At 40.1% G+C, this 21,155-nt stretch overlaps 1 protein-coding gene across 1 annotated transcript in view; it reads left to right on the top strand.

The window, feature by feature from the left end:
- The window catches only part of CCDC7 (coiled-coil domain containing 7), a 408,075-nt gene that overhangs the window by 230,068 nt on the left and 156,852 nt on the right, over positions 1-21,155 (top strand). Inside the window, exons 25-26 of the mRNA XM_031652409.1 lie at positions 648-761; positions 13,402-13,512. Of these exons, the coding sequence (XP_031508269.1) occupies positions 648-761; positions 13,402-13,512 (225 nt within the window). The remainder of the gene's footprint in view (positions 1-647; positions 762-13,401; positions 13,513-21,155) is intronic.

Here is a 21,155-nt window from a genome sequence, read left to right as displayed (position 1 = left end):
ACTTGTTTTCATTATTTTTTCTTAAATCTATGTATAGCTCACATTTATTTTAATGTTTACTATTGGAAGTGTTTTGGGTCTTTATTTAGAAGTTTGTGATGTTTTTGTTACAAAAAAAAAATACTGTAGGAACTTAACTCTTGTTTATGTCAATATGCCTATGGTAAAATCGGTTTCATTATGTGTCATTTTGCTTAAGGTCACAGTTTCCAAGATTCTATCAATGACATTATGTGAGGACTTACTGTATATACATATCTCAGTTTATTCAACCAGTCTCCTCTGCTTGAAAGTTTATGTGGTTTTGACTATTTTGCAATTACATATATGATATAATAAATAACATTGTACGTATGCATTTTTATTTTTATTTCTGTGAATATGTATTAACCTAAAGTATAAATAACATAAGGAAACTAGTGACTAATATGTATCAGATGCCTAGAAATGTTATGAAATAATGAGCTTCAACACACACCCATTAAAAATGTTCTTATAGTAGTCATGTCACATCTGGATTTATGATAATTTACTTACAAATTTATCAAAATGAGAAAATTTTGCTACACAATTACAAGTTTGAAATCTAGAGATTTCACAGTAGGTCTGTTTTTCCATTAAGAGACTAAATGCATCTCCTTATGTAGCTCATGAAGAAGAACCAGGCAAAAATCTTGCACTTGGACATCAAGATTCATTGTCAAAACTGGAAATGCAAATTAAAAAAAATGACAAACTTCCTAGAGAGAAAAGACATAGTAGTAAGTATAATAATTACAGGTAACTTTAAATTTTAAAAGTTAATCTCATTAGATCATTTTTCTTTGGTTCATGACTATGTAGTTGAGCGTATAGTTTATAGAAATTTTACATGTTACAGTGTGAATACCTTAAAATAACTAGGGAACAATAATATTTGGTTGGAATTTCTGGTCTTGAGACTATTTTATGGCATGCTTATGTGCTCAGTGTCCACCAAATCCAATAAAAGTCGTTAGTCTATCAAAGGGTGTTTACTTTCAGCCAACTGTAGGAGATTATGGGTCCAAGTGTTCAACAGGAACCTTGGAATATGTGGCAGTATCCTTCTGTCATAGACTCTAATCGGCAAACAGAAGGTTGGTGAGATGTGTAACTCAAATGACAAAATGTATCAGAGAAGGCCAAGGGGAAAAACAGCCTATGTGGTCATTGAAGGGTCTCCAGAACATACTATCTTTAGGATGCACCTAAGGGTAGAGGTCTTCTTGGTAACCTGATAGATGGTGTCATGAAGATGTTCATGAAGGGAATGTGAGAACTCCAGTCTGGCTTTCCTTTTATTTGTTGGGGCTGAGAGTAACTAAAGCTGAGAGTGACCCAGCCTTTGCTGGGTAGTGTTTTTGTCTGGGCCCAGTGGAGGATGCGATGAATATAGTGGAAGGCCAGTGCTTCATCTGGGAGTGGTGCTGTTTTCATGTCACAGCCTTGAGGAGGACGTTAAAGGTGTAATGCAGCCCACTTAATGTAAGGCAGACTGATCTTGATCATCTTTGTGGACAAGGATGCTGAAAAGGGCATTTACAATGTCAATTGCTTTATAACTATTTGCCTCAGCTTGGGTAGTAGCCTCTGTGATAGTCATAATGTCAGGTAACACCAGTGCCAAAGACAGAACTATGGCATGAGCCACCAATAGTCAATTATTTTCCAGGCACACAATGCCTTAAGCAAAAAGCCAGATGGTGAACTTTGGCTTCCTTAAGCACAGCAATGAAGACATTTTTTTTTTTTCATCCCCAAGACAGTCGATAGTGTTTTTAAGAGACAAAGACACTAGGTGCTGGTAGTCTGGCTGGTTTAGTCTTCCATCTACCCCACTAAAACGGTCCTAATTGCAACAATTCCCCTCAGGGATGTGGGGTGAATACAGTCAGGGGTAGACATAGACAATATGTCATAGCAACAACCCATTCAGTAATGGGTACCATAATGATGGAAGTATGTAGTGGCTTGAAGAGACCTACCTGTAGTCAGATCAGGATCTTGGTGGTGGTGGCCTCCAGCTGAAAACCAGAGAACATTGTCTATTTCCTCCTCATTCTCATGCCAGGGATTTTGGGGATCCCAGTCACCTGTGCGCTATTATGCAAAAGGCCCAAGAAATGAAATTCTCCATGTCCACTTTGAACTTTAACTTTGATATAGGGCCTCCATTCCTCACTGGGGACATAGGGACATTGGCCATGTCATAGTCTTGTTTTCTGTTTTTTTTAAAAAAACTAAAATATTTGCATAAAAATTGGCAGGGCTCTCTAATTCTTTTCAAACTTCAATGGGAGAAGAGGAGAGCAGCATTTTTATTAGTTATAGGGGCCAGCACTGGGCAGACCCTGGGAGGCTACCATTGAGCCCACAGTGGCACACTACCACCAGGCCATGAGTTAGGTGAAGAGCCCATTAATCTCCTTTTGTGAGTCCTTACTTTTGGGTAACCAAACCTAGAGATCACTTTGGTGAGGCCCTTACTTAGGTCATTGAGGAGTGTGTGCCCAATGACTATTTTTATGTTGCTGTCTCTGGTGATCTCTTTTTGCTTTTTTGTAGCAGTTGCTTCTTCCATGCTGAGGAATTTGTCATCTCTAGGCCATTGATTACATATCACAATAAATGAAAAAAATTATGATCTAGATCAGTGGTCCTCAACCTTTTTCACACCAGAGAAAGTGAACAAATTTAACATTTTTTCCATGGACCAGGGCCAAGGTGGGGGATGATTTTGGGATGATTCAAGTGCATTACATTTATTGTGCACTTTATTTATATTATTATTACATTGTAATATGTAATGAAATAATTATACACCATAATGTAGAATCAGTGGGAGCCCTGAGCTTGTTTTCCTGCAACTAGATGGCCCCATGTGAGGCTAATGGAAGACAGTGACAGATCATCAGGCATTAGATTCTCATAAAGAACACACAACCTGGAACCACCCAAGATGGCCAAATAGGAACAGCTCCAGTCTACAGCTCCCAGCACCAGCGACCAAGAAAATGGATGATTTCTGCATTTCCAACCGAGGTACCGGGTTCATCTCACTGGGACTGGTTGGACAGTGGGTGCAACCCATGGAGTGTGAGCTGAAACAGTGGGGCAACACCTCACCTGGGAAGCACAAGGGTCAGGGAATTCCCTTTCCTAGTCAAGGGAAGCCGTAACAGACAGTACCTGGAAAATCAGGACACTCCCGCCCTTTTATAGCACTTTTCCAACAGTCTTAGCAAATGGCACACCAGGGGATTATATCCCATGCCTGGCTTGGTGGGTCCCACACCCATGGAGCCTTGCTCACTGCTAGCACAGCAGTCCAAGATAAAACTGTGAGGTAGCAGCGAGACTGGGGGAGGGGTGTCCGCCATTTCTGAGGCTTGACTAGGTAAACAAAGCAGCTGGGTAGCTCGAACTGGGTGGACCCCACTGCAGCTCAACAAGGCCTGCCTGCCTCTGTAGACTCCACCTCTGGGGGCAGGGCGTAGCTGAACAAAAGGCAGCAGAAACTCCTGCAGACTTAAATGTCCTTGTCTGACAGCTTTGAAGAGAGCAGTGGTTCTCCCTGCATGGAGTTTGAGATCTGAGAATGGACAGACTGCTTGCTAAAGTGGGTCCCTGACCCCCGAGTAGCCTAAACTCAATCAAAACCGCTCAACTACATGGAAACTGAATAACCTGCTCCTGAATGACTACTGAGTACATAATGAAATGAAGGCAGAAATAAAGATGTTCTTTGAAACCAATGAGAACAAAGATACAACATACCAGAATCTCTGGGACACATTTAAAGCAGGGTGTAGAGAGAAATTTATAGCACTAAATGCCCACAAGAGAAAGCAGGAAAGATCTAAAACTGACACCCTAACATCACAATTAAAAGAACTAGAGAAGCAAGAGCAAACGCATACAAAAGCTAGCAAAAGGCAAGAAATAACTAAGATCAGATCAGAACTGAAGGAGATAGAGACACAAAAAATCCTTCAAAAAAATCAATGAATCCAGGAGCTGGTTTTTTCAAAAGATCAACAAAATTGATAGACCACTAGCAAGACTAATAAAGAAGAAAAGAGAGAAGAATCAAATAGATGCAATAAAAAATGATAAAGGGGATATCACCACCGACGCCACAGAAATACAAACTACCATCAGAGAATTCTATAAACACCTCTACGCAAAAAAAATTGGAAAACCTAGAAGAAATGGATAATTTCCTGGACACTTACACTCTCCCAAGACTAAACCAGGAAGAAGTTGAATCCTTGAATAGACCAATAGCAGGCTCTGAAATTGAGGCAATAATTAATAGCCTACAGCCAAAAAAAGTCCAGGACCAGATGAATTCACAGCTGAATTCTACCAGAGGTACTAGGAGGAGCTGGTACCATTCCTTCTGAAACAATTCCAATCAATAGAAAAAGAGGGAATCCTCCCTACTCATTTTACAAGGCAAACATCATCCTGATACCAAAGCCTGACAGAGATACAACAAAAAAAGAGAATTTTAGACCAATATCTCTAATGAACATCAGTGCAAAAATCTTCAATAAAATACTGGCACACCGAATCCAGCAGCACATCAAAAAGTTTATCCACCATGATCAAGTGGGCTTCATCCCTGGGATGCAAGGCTGGTTCAACATATACAAATCAATAAATGTAATCCAGCATATAAACAGAACCAAAGACAAAGACCACATGATTATCTCAATAGATGCAGAAAAGGCCTTTGACAAAATTCAACAGCCCTTCAGACTAAAAACTCTGAATAAGTTCGATATTGATGGAACATATCTCAAAATAATAAGAGCTATTTATGACAAACCCACAGCCAATATCATACTGAATGGACAAAAACTGGAAACATTCCCTTTGAGAACTAACACAAGACAGGGATGCCCTCTCTTACCACTCCTATTCAACACAGTGTTGGAAGTTCTGGCTACGGCAATCAGGCAAGAGAAAGAAACAAAGCATATTCAGTTAGGAAAAGAAGAAGTCAAATTGTCCCTGTTTGCAGATGACATGATTGTATATTTAGAAAACCCCATCATCTCAGCCCAAAATCTCCTTAAGCTGATAAGAAACTTCAGCAAAGTCTCAGGATACAAAATCAATGTGCAAAAATCACAATAATTCTTATACACCAGTAACAGACAAACAGAGAGGCAAATCATGAGTGAACTCCCATTCACAATAGCTTCAAAGAGAATAAAATACCTAGGAATCCAACTTATAAGGGATGTAAAGGACCTCTTCAAGGAGAACTACAAACCACTGCTCAGTGAAATAAAAGAGGACACAAACAAATGGAAGAACATTCCATGCTCATGGATAGGAAGAATCAATATTGTGAAAATGGCCATACTGCCCAAGGTAATTTATAGATTCAGTGCCATCCCCATTAAGCTACCAACGACTTTCTTCACAGAATTGGAAAAAACTGCTTTAAAGTTCATATGGAACCAAAAAAGAGCCCGCATTGCCAAGCAAATCCTCAGCCAAAAGAACAAAGCTGGAGGCATCATGCTACCTGACTTCAAACTATGCTACAAGGCTACAGTAACCAAAACAGCATGGTACTGGTGCCAAAACAGAGATATAGACCAATGGAACAAAACAGAGCCCTCAGGAATAATACCACACATCTACAGCCATCTGATCTTTGACAAACCTGACAAAAACAAGAAATGGGGAAAGTATTCCCTATTTAATAAATAGTGCTGGGAAAATTGGCTAGCCATAAGTAGAAAGCTGAAACTGGATCCTTTCCTTACTCCTTATACGAAAATTAATTCAAGATGGATTAGAGACTTAAATGTTAGACCTAAAACCTAGAAGAAAACCTAGGTAATAATATTCAGGACATAGGCAAGGGCAAGGACTTCATGTCTAAAACACCAAAAGCAACGGCAACAAAAGCCAAAACTGACAAATGGGATCTAATTAAAGAGGTTCTGCACAGCAGAAGAAACTACCATCAGAGTGAACAGGCAACCTACAGAATGGGAGAACATTTTTGCTATCTACTCATCTGACAAAGGGCTAATATCCAGAACCAATAAAGAACTCAAACAAATTTACAAGAAAAAAACAACCCCATCAAAATTGGGCAAAGGGTATGAACAGACACTTTTCAAAAGAAGACATTCATACAGCCAACAGACACATGAAAAAATGCTCGTCATCACTCGCCATCAGAGAAATGCAAATCAAAACCACAATGAGATACCATCTCACACCACTTAGAATGGCAATCATTAAAAAGTCAGGAAACAACAGGTGCTGGAGAGGATGTGGAGAAATAGGAACACTTTTCACTGTTGGTGGGACTGTAAACTAGTTCAACCATTGTGGAAAACAGTGTGGCGATTCCTCAAGGATCTAGAACTAGAAATACCATTTGACCCAGCCATCCCATTACTGGGTATATACCCAAAGGATTATAAATCATGCTGCTATAAAGACACATGCACACATATGTTTATTGTGGCACTAATCACAATAGCAAAGACTTGGAACCAACCCAAATGTCCATCAGTGACAGACTGGATTAAGAAAATGTGACACATATACACCATGGAATACTATGCAGCCATAAAAAAGGATGAGTTTGTGTCCTTTGTAGGGACATGGATGCAGCTGGAAACCATCATTCTTAGCAAACTATCACAAGAACAGAAAACCAAACACTGCATGTTCTCACTCATAGGTGGGAACTGAACAATGAGATCACTTGGACTCAGGAAGGGGAACATCACACACCGGGGCCTATCATGGGGAGGGGGGAGGGTGGAGGGATGGCATTGGGAGTTATACCTGATGTAAATGATGAGTTGATGGGTGCTGACGAGTTGATGGGTGCAGCACACCAACATGGCACAAGTATACATATGTAACAAACCTGCACATTATGCACATGTACCCTAGAACTTAAAGTATAATAATAAGAAAGAAAGAAAGAAAGAAAGAAAGAAAGAAAGAAAGAAAGAAAGAAAGAAAATGTGGCACATATACACCATGGAACACTATGCAGCCATGAAAAAGGATGAGTTCGTGTCCTTTGTAGGGACATGAATGCAGCTGGAAACCACCATTCTCAGCAAACTATCGCAAGAACAGAAAACCAAATACTGCATGTTCTCGCTCATAGGTGGGAACTGAACAGTGAGATCACTTGGACACAGGAAGGGGATCATCACACACCGGGAGGGATAGTATTAGGATATATACCTAATGTAAATGATGAGTTAATGTGTGCAGCACACCAACATGGCACATGTATACATATGTAACAAACCTGCATGTTGTGTACATGGACCCTAGAACTTAAAGTATAAAAAACAAAAAAAGAGTCAAGACCGATTTCATGTGCAGAGACACACATAAGTTCAAAATAAAGGGATGGAGGAAGATCTACGAAGCAAATGGAAAACTAAAAAAAGCAGGGGTTGCAATCCTAGTCTCTGATAAAACAGACTTTAAACCAACAAAGATCAAAAGAGACAAAGAAGGCCATTACATAATAGTAAAGGTATCAATGAAACAAGAAGAGCTAACTATCCTAAATATATATGCACCCAATACAGGAGCACCCAGATTCATAAAGTAGGTCCTTAGAAACCTACAAAAAGACTTAGACTCCCACACAATAATAATGGAAGACTTTAACACTCCACTGTCAAGATTAGACAGATCAACGACACAGAAAGTTAACAAGAATATCCAAGTCTTGAACTCAGCTCTGCACCAAGAGGACCTAATGGACATCTACAGAACTTTCCACCCCAAATCAATAGAATATACATTCTTCTCAGCACCACATCACACTTATTCCAAAATTGACTACATAGTTGGAAGTAAAGCACTCCTCAGCCTATGTAAAAGCACAGAAATCATAACAAACTGTCTCTCAGACGACAGTGCAATCAAATTAGAACTCAGGATTAAGAAATTCATTCAAAACCACTCAACTACATGGAAACTGAGCAACCTGCTCCTGAATGATTACTGGGTAAATATTGAAATGAAGGCAGAAATAAAGATGTTCTTTGAAACCAATGAGAACAAAGACACAACATACCAGAATTTCTGGGACACATTTAAAGGAGTGTGTGGAGGGAAATTTATAACACTAAATGCCCACAAGAGAAAGCAGGAAAGATCTGAAATTCATATCTAACATCACAATTAAAAGACTAGAGAAGCAAGAACAAACACATTCAAAAGCTAGCATAAAGCAGGAAATAACAGACCAGAGCAGAACTGAAGGAGACAGAGACACAAAAACCCTTCAAAAAATCAATGAATTCAGGAACTGGTTTTTTGAAAAGATCAACAAAATAGATAAATGGCTAGCAAGACTAATAAAGAAGAAAAGAGTGAAGAATCAAATGGATGCTATAAAAAATGGTAAAGGAGATATCACCACTGATTCCACAGAAATACAAACTACCATCAGAGAATACTATAAAAACCTCTTCACAAATAAACTAGAAAATCTAGAAGAAATGGATAAATTCCTGTACACATATGCCCTCCCAAGACTAAAACAGGAAGAAGTTGAATCCTTGAATAGACTAATAACAGGCTCTGAAATTCAGGCAAGAATTAATAGCATACCAACCAAAAAAGTTCCAGGACCTGACAGATTCACAGTCTAATTCTACCAGAGGTACAAAGATGAGCTGGTACCATTCCTTCTGAAACTATTCCAATCAATAGAAAAAGAGGGGATCCTCCCTAACTCATTTTATGAGGCCAGCATCATCCTGATACCGAAGCCTGGCAGAGACACAACAAAAAAAGAGAATTTTAGACCAATATTCCTGATGAACATCGATGTGAAAATCCTCAATAAAATTCTGGCAAACTGCATCCAGCAGCACATCAAAAAGCTTATCTACCATGATTAAGCCGACTTCATCCCTGAGATGCAAGGCTGGTTCAACTGTGCAAATCAATAAACGTACTCCATCATATAAACAGAACCAAAGTCAGAAACCACATGATTATCTCAATAGATGCAGAAAAGGCCTTTCACAAAATTCAACAGCCCTTCATACTAAAATCTCTCAATAAACCAGGTATTGATGGGACGTATCTCAAAATAATAAGAGCTATTTATGACAAACCCACAGCCAATATCATACTGAATGGGCAAAAACTGGAAGCATTCTCTGAAAACTGGCACAAGACAGGGATGCCCTCTCTCGCCACTCCTATTCAACATAGTGTTGAAAGTTCTGGCCAGGGCAATCAGGCAGGAGAAAGAAATAAAGGGCATTCAGTTAGGAAACGAGGAAGTCAAATTGTCCCTGTTTGCAGATGACATGATTGTATATTTAGAAAACCCCATCGTCTCAGCCCAAAATCTCCTTAAGCTGATAATCAACTTCAGCAAAGTCTCAGGATACAAAATCAATGTGCAAAAATCACAGGCATTCTTATACACCAATAACAGACAAACAGCCAAATCATGAGTGAACTCCCATTCACAGTTGCTTCAGAGGGAATAAAATACCTAGGAATCCAAGTTACAAGGGATGTGAAGGACCTCTTCAAGGAGAACTACAAACCACTGCTCAATGAGATAAAAGAGGACACAAACAAATGGAAGAACATTCCATGCTCATGGATAGGAAGAATCAATATTGTGAAAATGGCCATACTGCCCAAGGTAATTTACAGATTCAGTGCCATCCCCATTAAGCTACCAACGACTTTCTTCACAGAATTGGAAAAAACTGCTTTAAAGTTCATATGGAACCAAAAAAGAGCCCGCATTGCCAAGCAAATCCTCAGCCAAAAGAACAAAGCTGGAGGCATCATGCTACCTGACTTCAAACTATGCTACAAGGCTACAGTAACCAAAACAGCATGGTACTGGTGCCAAAACAGAGAGATAGACCAACGGAAAAAAACAGAGCCCTCAGAAATAATACCACACATCTTCAGCCGTCTGATCTTTGACAAACCTGACAAAAACAAGAAATGGGGAAAGTATTCCCTATTTAATAAATAGTGCTGGGAAAATTGGCTAGCCATAAGTAGAAAGCTGAAACTGAATCCTTTCCTTACTCCTTATACAAAAATTAATTCAAGATGGATTAGAGACTTAAATGTTAGACCTAAAACCATAAAAACCCTAGAAGAAAACCTAGTCAATATCATTCAGAACATAGGTATGGGCAAAGACATCATGACTAAAACACCAAAAGCAATGGCAACAGAAGCCAAAATAGACAAATGAGATCTAATTAAACTAAAGAACTTCTGCACAGTAAAAGAAACTATCATCAGAGTGAACAGGCAACCTAGAGAATGGGAGAAAATTTTTGCAATCTACTCATCTGACAAAGGGCTAATATCCAGAATCTTCAAAGAACTTCAACAAATTTACAAGAAAAAATCAAACAGCCCCATCAAAAAGCGGCAAAGGATGTGAACAGACACTTCTCAAAAGAAGTCATTTATGCAGCCAACAGACACATGAAAAAATGCTTATCATCACTGGACCTCAGATAAATGCAAATCTAAACCACAATGAGATACCATTTCACACTGGTTAGAATGGTGTTCATTAAAAAGCCAGGAAACAACAGGTGCTGGAGAGAATGTGGAGAAATAGGAACACTTTTACACTGTAGGTGGGACTGTAAACTAGTTCAACCATTGTGGAAGACAGTGTGGTGATTCCTTAAGGATCTAAAACTAGAAATACCATTTGACCCAGTGATCCCATTACTGGGTATGTACCCAAAGGATTATAAATCATGCTACTATGAAGACAACATGCACCTGTATGTCTATTGCAGCACTATTCACAATAGCAACGACTTGGAACCAACTCAAATGTCCATCAGTGATAGACTTGATTAGGAGAATGTGGCATATATACACCATGGAATACTATGCAGCCATAAGAAGGATGAGTTCATGTCTTTTATAGGGACATGGATGAAGCTGGAAACCATCGTTCTCAGTAAACTATCGTGAGGACAGAAAACCAAACACCGCATATTCTCAGTCATAGGGGACTTGAACAATGAGAACACTTCGACACAGGAAGGGGAACATCACACACTGGGGCCTCTCATGGGGTTGGGGGAGGTGAGAGGGATAGCATTAGGAGAAATACCTAATGTAAATGATGAGTTAATAGGTGCAGCACACCAACATGGGTAACAAACATTGTGCATGTGTACCCTAGAACTTAAAGTATAATAAAAAATAAATAAATCAATTAATTAATAAACTAACCATAAAAAAACTAGACCTAGATCCTTCATATGTGCAGTTCATAGTAGGGTTTGTGTTCCTATGAGAATCTAATGCTGCTGCTGATCTGACAAGAGGGAGAGCTCAGGCAGTAATGTGAATGATGGGGAGCAGTTGAAAATACAGATGAATCTTCACTCACTTGCCCACTGCTCACCTACTGCTGTTTGGCCCAGTTTCCAACAGGCTACAGACCAGTACTGGTCATGGCCTTGGGGTTGGGGACCCCGATCTAGATTATTTTACTGACCAATTTGCCTGACCTTAGAGGAGAGTTAATTTTAATTTGGCTCCATAACCAGTAGGAGTGACACTTATAACCCTAGAAATCTGAGACTTTTAAAAAATCTTATCATTGATTGCTCTCACTCTCATCATTAACTGCTTTCACTCTCAAGCAAGAGACCAAGAGATCACCAGTATGGTTTGCAGGGGTGTATAGCCTCTGCAACCATGGTCTAAAAATGTATTTTAATCATAGGGAAGATAGCATGGGTGTGCCAAAGTTTTGTCAGAACCCAAATACAACCCAGTTGAAAAAGAAGGGCTTGGGTGTTCCCTTCTCATTCTCCCACTTTGCTTGTCCTCCTTGAGCAAAACCTCTTCTGTTATGACACTCTAAAGGAGGGGTTTTACAGTGACACAGTCCACAAGGTACCACTAAGTTAGTTTAACAAGATTACCTCTTTCATCATGCAGGCAAATAATCCATGCCATTAAGTTCTCCTAGATCACACAGGAAAGCAATCCCAAAGGGGCTCTCCATTCCTTTTATTTAAACCACGAGTCTCAATCCCTTGCTGGGTCATAGGCTGTCTGTCATTGCCTGATACCTCTTTAGAACTAAGAGCAAATAAATTAGCTTTAGAATTGGTGCAAATTAGCTCGCAGGTTCTCTGAAAACTTTCAGTCTCATCTGCAGGGGACACTAGCAGTGGCCACGGAATTTCTTCTCTAGCTTTCTCAGAGGCCCTCTGTTGGATCTCTAATTTGACCCACCAGGCATCTTTGCCTGAGAGTCTAGGGCTAAGGAGAAGGGCCACTGGTGTCCCTCAGAACCAAAAAGCTTATGTAAACAATCTGCTAGCACTCTCTGAGAGTGCCCCATGGTGTTGGACAGCACTTTCTAAGACCTACTGATAGGGCTGGCAGAGTGCACCACGGGACAGTCGACTCTTGCAAATGATCCACTAGTACCCCCCAAGAGGTCTCAACTCTAGCATCTCCCACAAATTCCCTGGGGATCTGCATGCTTTTTGCTTTTCCAGAAAGGCATTGTGCTTAATTGACCACCCTGCTCACAGCCATTTGTCACCAAGGGAGCTGCCAAGTGTGAAGATGGTCAATTAAGATAGCAAGCCAAATTGAAGTTAACAATTAAGCCTTTATTCACTTACTGCAACAACATAAGCAAGAGTCTAAACATGGAAGGTCACTGACTCCATCAATATTACATTTTCCCCACAAAATAACATTGGGCAAGGGTAGGATGTATCGGCATAGATGGGAGGGTAACTTCTCACTGTATGTACAGCCATGTGTACCATATCATAGACCATATATATTCATCCACACATAGATACACATAATTATGTACCATAATTGATATTATACTATTGTTTCTGGTATATATATATACACGTATAACTCTGTGTGTGTGTATATATATGTTCATATATGTGTGTGTATATATATATGTTCATTCAACCAATCTCCTGTGCTTAAAAATCTCAATGGTTTTGAATACTTTGCAATTACAAATAATGCTGTAATGAATGACCTTGAGCATATGCATTTTCATTGTTTGGTCTATGATTATGTATTAACCTAAAGTATAAATAACTTAAGGAAAGTAGAGACTAATATAAAACATATTTAATATCTAGGAATATTTATGAAATAATAATATGTCTTCAACACACATTGAAAGTTTTCTCACCATTTTCATGTCAGATCTAGCATTAAGGTAGTTTACTTATAACTTTATAAGATGAAAGAAAATGTTGCTTCCACTTGTTATAAATTTGAACTCTAGGATTTCATAGTAGATTTGTTTTTTTAGTAAGGGGCTAAATTTCTCTCTTAACATAGTGCATGGTGAAGAATCAAGTGAAAATCCTATGCTTAAACATCAAGATGCAGTGTCAAAAATCCAAGTGCAATTAGAGAAACAAGAAACTTCTGAAGGAGAAGGACGTAGCAGTAAGTATAATGATGATAGCTATTTTATATTATTTTAAATTAATCTCAAAAGAACTTTTTTCTTTGGTTCATACTTATGTATTTGAGTACATATATTTATAGATAATTTATACTCTAAAGTGTAAATACTCTAACATAACTCAAGAACAAAAACAAAGATAATGATATGTTTTGGTTAGAATTTCTTGTCATAATATTATTACACAACTTAGTTTATGCTCTCAGTATCCATCTCAGGACAATAACAGGCCAATAATTGTCTCATAAAAGATGGGTACCTTTCATCTGCTGCTGGCCATTTATGGGCACCTCTGATCTGTAGTAGTCCCAGTCGGTAGGCAGAGGTATTGCTGAGATCTGTAACTGAAGCAGCAAATGGAAATCAGAGAGGTATAAGGGCAGCTAAGGTGGCCAGTAGAAGGATTTCCAGGGTATCATGTTGGTCAAGGCCCCATTCAAAGGTAGTGGTTTTTATGGCAACCTGATAGAGGATGCTGTCTGATCTCTGTGGCTTGAATGTGAGCATGGTGGCAGATGAATGGTCCCTCCTATTGCTCACATTATTTTTACTATTTGAGTCAGAGCTGGCCGAAGGCATGACAATCATCGTCTCTGGAATGGAACACCATAGCCTTTACAGATTACACCCAGGAATTTCACTTGGGTTTTAGGTCCTTGTGCCTTGTCCAATGATAATGGCACAGTACATGCTGCAGGTGGGTGAACAGAGCATCTGGTTCCTTTTGGGTAGTGTCCTTGTCTGAGCCCACTAGGATGATTTCATAAACAGTGTGGAAGGTTAATGCTTCTTCCAGGAGTGGAACTTTGTCCAGGTCATAACCTATACATTGATTACAAATAGTTGGGGAATTTTGGAAGCCTTGTGGAAAGATATTAGTGGTTTATTGTAACCTATCCTACATAATTCTAACTAATCCTGATCATCCTCATGGAGAGGAATGCTGAAAGGACATTTGCTATGTCGACTGGTACATACCAAGTTCCTTCATCCTGAACAGCCTCTGACTGTCACAATGTCAGGTTACCACTGGTGCCAACAATGTCAGGTTACCACTGGTGCCAAAGGTAGCACTTACGCTTTTTAGAACCCTTATCAGTACAGGGTTTAGGCACCTGAAGTCTTTCACATAGGCCAGATGGGTCTATTGAATGCAGAAATAGTGTACAGATAATTGACTTCTTAAAGCTCAGCAATGGGGGAAATTATTCCCTTTTTTATCCCCAGAGTATTAATACTGGTTTGGTAGACATTGGTACTAGGTGCCAGTAGTTTGGTAGGTCATGATCTTCCACATATCCCACAAAATACCTGGACTGCTGCAAATCCCATCAGGAGGTGGGTGTAAATGCTAGAGTTGTTCATATAGAAAATATATTTAACCAGTAATATATTCAGTAGTAGAGGCCATGACAATAGGGATTTATAGTGACCCAAAGGGATCTACCCCATAGTTGGTTTAGAAAGAGGTCTTGTTTGTGGTGACCTCAGATTAAAAACTAGAAAGAATTATTTGTTTCCTCCTCATCCTCATGTCAGGGAATGTGAGGATCACAGTAATTTGTTGACCAGTATCCAAAAGGCCCAAGAAATGTCATTTTTTCCCACCCCCACTTCAAACTTTGTCCTAAGTGTAGGTCCTCAGTTCCCCACTGGGGATATAGGGACCTTGTACTAACCCCTAGTCATGCTCATTTGTGAAAGATGAGAGATCTGGGTAAAAGTAGGAAGGATCTGTATGTTAGACCCCACAATGTATCACTCTAAATTTGATAAGGTTACTTCCTTCATCAAGGAAGCAAACTACTCAAGTTTCAAGATTCACTGAGAAGGTTAGAGAAAATAACACTCATACTGTTCATAGTGGACATCACCATATGGACCTTAGTGCCTCGTGGGACCACCGTGGCTCACTGTCTGTTGGAGGGTCCATCAATCATACTCCTTTGAGACCCTGTTGTTTTGTGACCAATCTGATAGATCTCCTCTAGAAGGCCATTGCCTGGATTGAGCAGATTGCCATTTTTATGGCACTCTTTCCATTGGCCAGTGTTTGTTATCTGCAAGGCAGTGCTGCTGCTTTTCATGCTCAAAATTTGCCAGTTAATATCTGGACTATATCTGATCCACATGACCTTAGGAGGAGGTTTGATAACCAGCAGAATTGAAACGAGTGAATCTAGAAATCTGAGTCTGGTCAACAATCTTATCATCTGTTGTTTTCACTCTCACTATGCAAAACTAAAGACCATTTTAGTGGCGGCTGTGATACTGTAAAAAGCCCTTTGTTGGTCTTCTAATTTGAACCATTGAGGGAGCTAAGAAAAATCAGGGGGTTAGCCAAAGGGTGGTTTCTACGCCTGCATCCCCTGCACTTTGGGAGTCAGGCGGGCGGATCACGAGGTCAGGAGATACAGAGACTATCCGGCTAACACGGGTGAAAAACCCCTGCCTCTTACTAAAATACAAAAATTAGCCGGGCGCGCTGCGTGGTGGAAGCCTGTAGTCCCAGCTATTCGAGGCTGAGGCAGGAGAAATTACGCCAACCCGGAGGCGGAGCTTGTAATGACGAGATGGTGCCACGACTCCAGCCTGGGCGACAGAGGAAGACTGGGCCTACCAAAAAGAAAACTGGGGGCTATATTCAGGCAGATGGCCAACAGGAACAGCTCCAGTCTGTGCAGCTCCCAGTAAAGACCCCAATGCAGTGAAGGCAGGTGTTTCTATCAACTGAGGCACAGCGTTCTTCTGGCTAGACCTGAGTGGACAGGATGCAGCCGCTGCTGAGGGGCGGAGAAGCAGGGTGGGGCATTGCTCACCCAGGGAAGCTGGGCGGGTCAGGAACTCCTTCCCTGCACAGAAGTTGATGAGGGACTGTGCCATGAGGGACAGTGCCATCTGGCCCAGATACTATGCTTTTCCCACAGTCTTCACATTACGCAGACCAGGAGATTCCTTCGGGTGCCTACACCACCAGGGCCCTAGATTTCAAGCACAAAACTGGGTGGCTGTTTGGGCAGACACTGAGCTAGTTGCAGGAGTTTTTTTCATATGACAGTGGCACATGGAATGCCAGTGAGACAGAACTTTGTTCACGCACCTGGAAAGGGGGCTGAAGCCAGGGAGCCAAGTGGTCTTCCTCAGTGGATCTCACCCTCACAGAGCCCAACAAGCTAAAATCCATTGGTTTAATATTCTCGCAGCCAGCACGGCAGTCTGAAGTTGACGTGGGACACTCAAGCTTGGTGGGGCGGAGGGGCGTCACCATTACTGAGGCTTGAGTAGGTGGTTTTCCTCTCACAGTGTAAACAAAGCTGCTGGGAAATTCAAATTGGGTGCAGAACCCACCATAGTGCAGCAAAGCCGCTGTAGCCAGCCTGCTTCTCTAGATTCCTCCTCTCTGGGCAGGGCATCTCTGAAAGAAAGGCAGCAGACTCAGTCAGGGGCTTATAGATAAAACTCCCATCTCCCTGGGACAGAGCATCTGGGGGAAGGGGCGGCTGTGGGTGCAGCTTCAGCAAACTTAAATGTACCTGACTGCTGGCTCTGAAGAGAGCAGCAGATCTCCCAGCACAGTGCTCGAACTCTGCTAAGGGATAGACTGCCTCCTCAAATGGGTACCTGACCCCCATGCCTCCTGATTGGCAGACACCTCCCAGCAGGGGTCGACAGACACCTCATATAGGAGAGTTCCAGCTGGCATCTGGCCGGTGCCACTCTGGGACAAAGCTTCCAGAGGAAGGAGCAGGGAGCAATCTTTGCTGTTCTGTAGCCTCTGCTGGTGATACCCAGGAAAACAGGGTCTGGAGTGGATCTCTAACAAACTCCAGCAGACCTGCAGAAGAGGGGCCGGACTGTTAGAAGGAAAACTAACAAACAGAAAGCAATAGTATCAACATCAACAAAAAGGAAACCCATGCAAACACCCCATCCGAAGATCACTAACATCAAAGACCAAAGGTAGATAAATCCATGAAGATGAGGAAAAACCAGTGCAAAAAGGCTGAAAATTCCAAAAGCCAAAATGTCTCTTCTCCTCCAAAGGATCACAACTCCTCGCCAGCAAGGGAATAAAACAGGAAAGAGAATGAGTTTGACAAATTGACAGAAGTAGACTTCAGGAGGTGGATAATAATGAACTCCTCTGAGCTAAGGGAGCATGTTCTAACCCAATGTAAGGAATCTAAGAACCTTGGTAAAAGGTCAAAGGAACTGCTAACTAGAATAACCAGTTTAGAGAAGAACATAAATGACCTGATGGAACTCAAAAACAGAGCACGAGAACTTTGTGAAGCATACACAAGTATCAATAGATGAATTGATCAAGCAGAAGAAAGGATATCAGAGATTGAAGATCAACTTAATGAAATAAAGTGTGAAGACAAGATTAAACAGGATGAAAAGGAAATAACAGCCTCCAAGAAATATGGGAGTATGTGAAAAGATCAAACTTGCGATTCATTGGTGTACCTGAAAGAGATGGGGAGAATGGAACCAAGTTGGAAAACACCCTTCCGGATATTATCCAGGAGAACTTCCCCAAAATAGCAAGACAGGTCAACTTTCAAATTCAGGAAATACAGAGAACACCACAGAGATACTCCCCAAGTAGAGCAACCCCAAGACATATAATCATCAGATTTATCAAGGTTGAAATGAAGGAAAAAATGTTAAGGGCAGCTAGAGAGAAAGGTCAGGTTACCTACAAAGGGAAGCCCATTAGACTAACAGCAGATATCTCTGCAGAAACCCTACAAGCCAGAAGGGAGTGAGGGCCAATATTCAACATTCTTAAAGAATTTTCAACCCAGAATTTCATATTCAGCCAAACCAAGCTAAACTCATAAGCAAAGGAGAAACAAAATCCTTTACAGACAAGCAAATGCTGAGAGAGATTTTGTCACCACCAGGCCTGCCTTACAAGAGTTCCTGAAGGAAGCACTAAATATGAAGGAAAGGAAAAACTGGTAGCAGCCACTACAAAAACATACCAAAATATTAAGGCCAATGACACTGTGCAGAAACTGCCTCAACTAATGTGCAAAATAGCCAGCTAACATCATGATGACAGGATCGAATTCACACATAACAATATTAACCTTAAATGTAAATGAGAAAATGCCCCAGTTAAAAAACACAGACTGGCAGATTGGATAAAGTGTCAATACCCATTGGTGTGCTATATTCAGGAGACCCATTTCACATGCAAAGACATACATAGCCTCAAAATAATGGGATGGAGGAATATTTACCAAGCAAATGGAAAGCAAAAAAAACCCAGAGGTTGCAATCCTAGTCTCTGATAAAACAAACTTAAAACCAACAAAGATCAAAAAAGACAAAGAAGGGCATTACATAATGGTGAAGGGATCAATGCAACAAGAAGAGCTAACTGTCCTAAATATATATGCACCCAATACAGGAGCACCCAGATTAATAAAGAAAGTTCTTAGAAACCTACAAAGAGACTTAGACTCCCACGCAATAATAGTTGGAGACTTTAACATCCCACTGTCAATATTAGACAGATCAATGAGACAGAAAATTAACAAGGATATTCAGGACTTGAACTCAGCTCTGCACCAAATGGACCTAATAGACATCTACAGAGCTCTCCACCCCAAATCAACAGAGTGTACACTCTTCTCTGCACCACATTGCACTTATTCTAAAACTGACCACATAATTGGAAGCAAATTATAACTCCTCAGCAAATGCAAAATAATGGAAATCATAACAATCTCTCAGACCACAGTGCAATCAAATTAAAACTCAGGATTAAGAAACACACTTAAACTCAGACAACTACATTGAAACTGAACAACCTGCTCCTGAATGACTACTGGGTAAATAATGAAATGAAGGCAGATAAATAAATTAGTTATTTGAAACCAATGAGAACAAAGACACAACAGACAAGAATCTCTGGAACATATTTAAAGCAGTGTGTACAGAGAAATTTATAGCACTAAATGCCCACATGAGAAAGTGGGAAAGATCTAAAATCGACACCCTAACATCACAAAAGAACTAGAGAAGCAAGAGCAAACAAATTCAAAAGCTAGCAGAAGACAAGAAATAACTAAGATCAGAGCAGGACTGAGGGAGATAGAGACACAAAAAACCCTTCAAAAATCAATGAATTCAGGAGCTGTTTTTTTGAAAAAATTAACAAAATTAGCCAGACTAATAAAGAGGAAAAGAGAGAAGAATCAAATAGAAACAATAAAAAATGATAAAGGGGATATCACCCCGGATCCCACAAAAGTACAAATTACCATCAGAGAATACTATAAACACCTTTATGAAAATAAACTAGAAAATCTAGAAGAAATGGTTAAATTCTTGGACACATACACCTTCCCAAGACTAAACCAAGAAGAAGTCGAATCCCTGAATAGATCAATAAGAAGTTCTGAAATTGAAATAGTAATTAATAGCCTACCAACCCCCCCCACAAAAAAAAAAGATGCCCAGGACCAGATGGATTCACAATCAAATTCTACCAGAGGTACAAAGAGGAGCTGGTACCATTCCATCTGAAACTATTCCAAACAATAGAGAAAGATGGAATTTTCCTTAACTCATTTTATGAGGCCAGCATCATCCCGATACCAAAACGTGGCAGAGACACAACAACAACAACAAAAATTCAGGCCAATATCCCTGATGAACATCGATGTGAAAATTCTCAATAAAATTCAGGCAAACAGAATCCAGCTGCACAGTAAAAAGCTTATCCACCACGATCAAGTCAGCTTCATCCCTGGGACACAAGGCTGGTTCAACATATGCAAATCAATAAATGTAATCCATCACATAAACAGAACCAATGACAAAAACCACACGATTATCTCAATAGATGCAGAAAAGGCCTTCGACAAAATTCAACAGCCCTTCATGCTAAAAACACTCAATAAACTAGGTAATGATGGTGTGTATCTCAAAATAATAAGAGCTATGTATGACAAACCCACAGCCAATATCATACTGAATGGGCAGCAGCTGGAAGCATTCCCTTTGAAAACCAGCACAACACAAGGATGCCCTTTCTCACCACTCCTATTCAACATAATATTGGAAGTTCTGGCCAGGGCAATTAGGCAAGAGAAAAAAATAAAAGGTATTCAAATAGGATGAGAGGAAGTCAAATTGTCTCTGTTTGGAGATGACATGACTGTATATTTTGAAAGCTCCATTGTCTCAGCCCAAAAAGTTCTTAAGCTGATAAGCAATTTCAGCAAAGTCTCAGGATACAAAATCAATGTGTAAAAATCACAAGCATTCCTATACACCAATAATAGACAAACAGAACCAAATCATGAGTGAACTCCCATTCACAAATGCTACAAAGAAAATAAAATACCTAGGAATCCAACTTATAAGGGATGTGAAGGACCTCTTCAAGGAGAGCTACAAACCACTGCTCGACGAAATAAGAGAAGAGAAAAACCAGTGGATAAACATTCCATGCTCATGGATAGGAATAATCAATATCGTGAAAATGGCCATACTACCCAAAATAATTTATAGATTCAATGCTATTCCCATCAAGCTACCATTGACTTTCTTCACAGAATTGGAAAAAACTACTTTAAATTTCATATGAAACCAAAAAAAGAGC

Source organism: Papio anubis, chromosome 11 (assembly GCF_008728515.1).
Source record: "Papio anubis isolate 15944 chromosome 11, Panubis1.0, whole genome shotgun sequence".
Taxonomy (NCBI): domain Eukaryota; kingdom Metazoa; phylum Chordata; class Mammalia; order Primates; family Cercopithecidae; genus Papio; species Papio anubis.
Note: the sequence above shows the minus strand (reverse complement) of the source record. Positions and strands in the feature narration are given on the sequence as shown.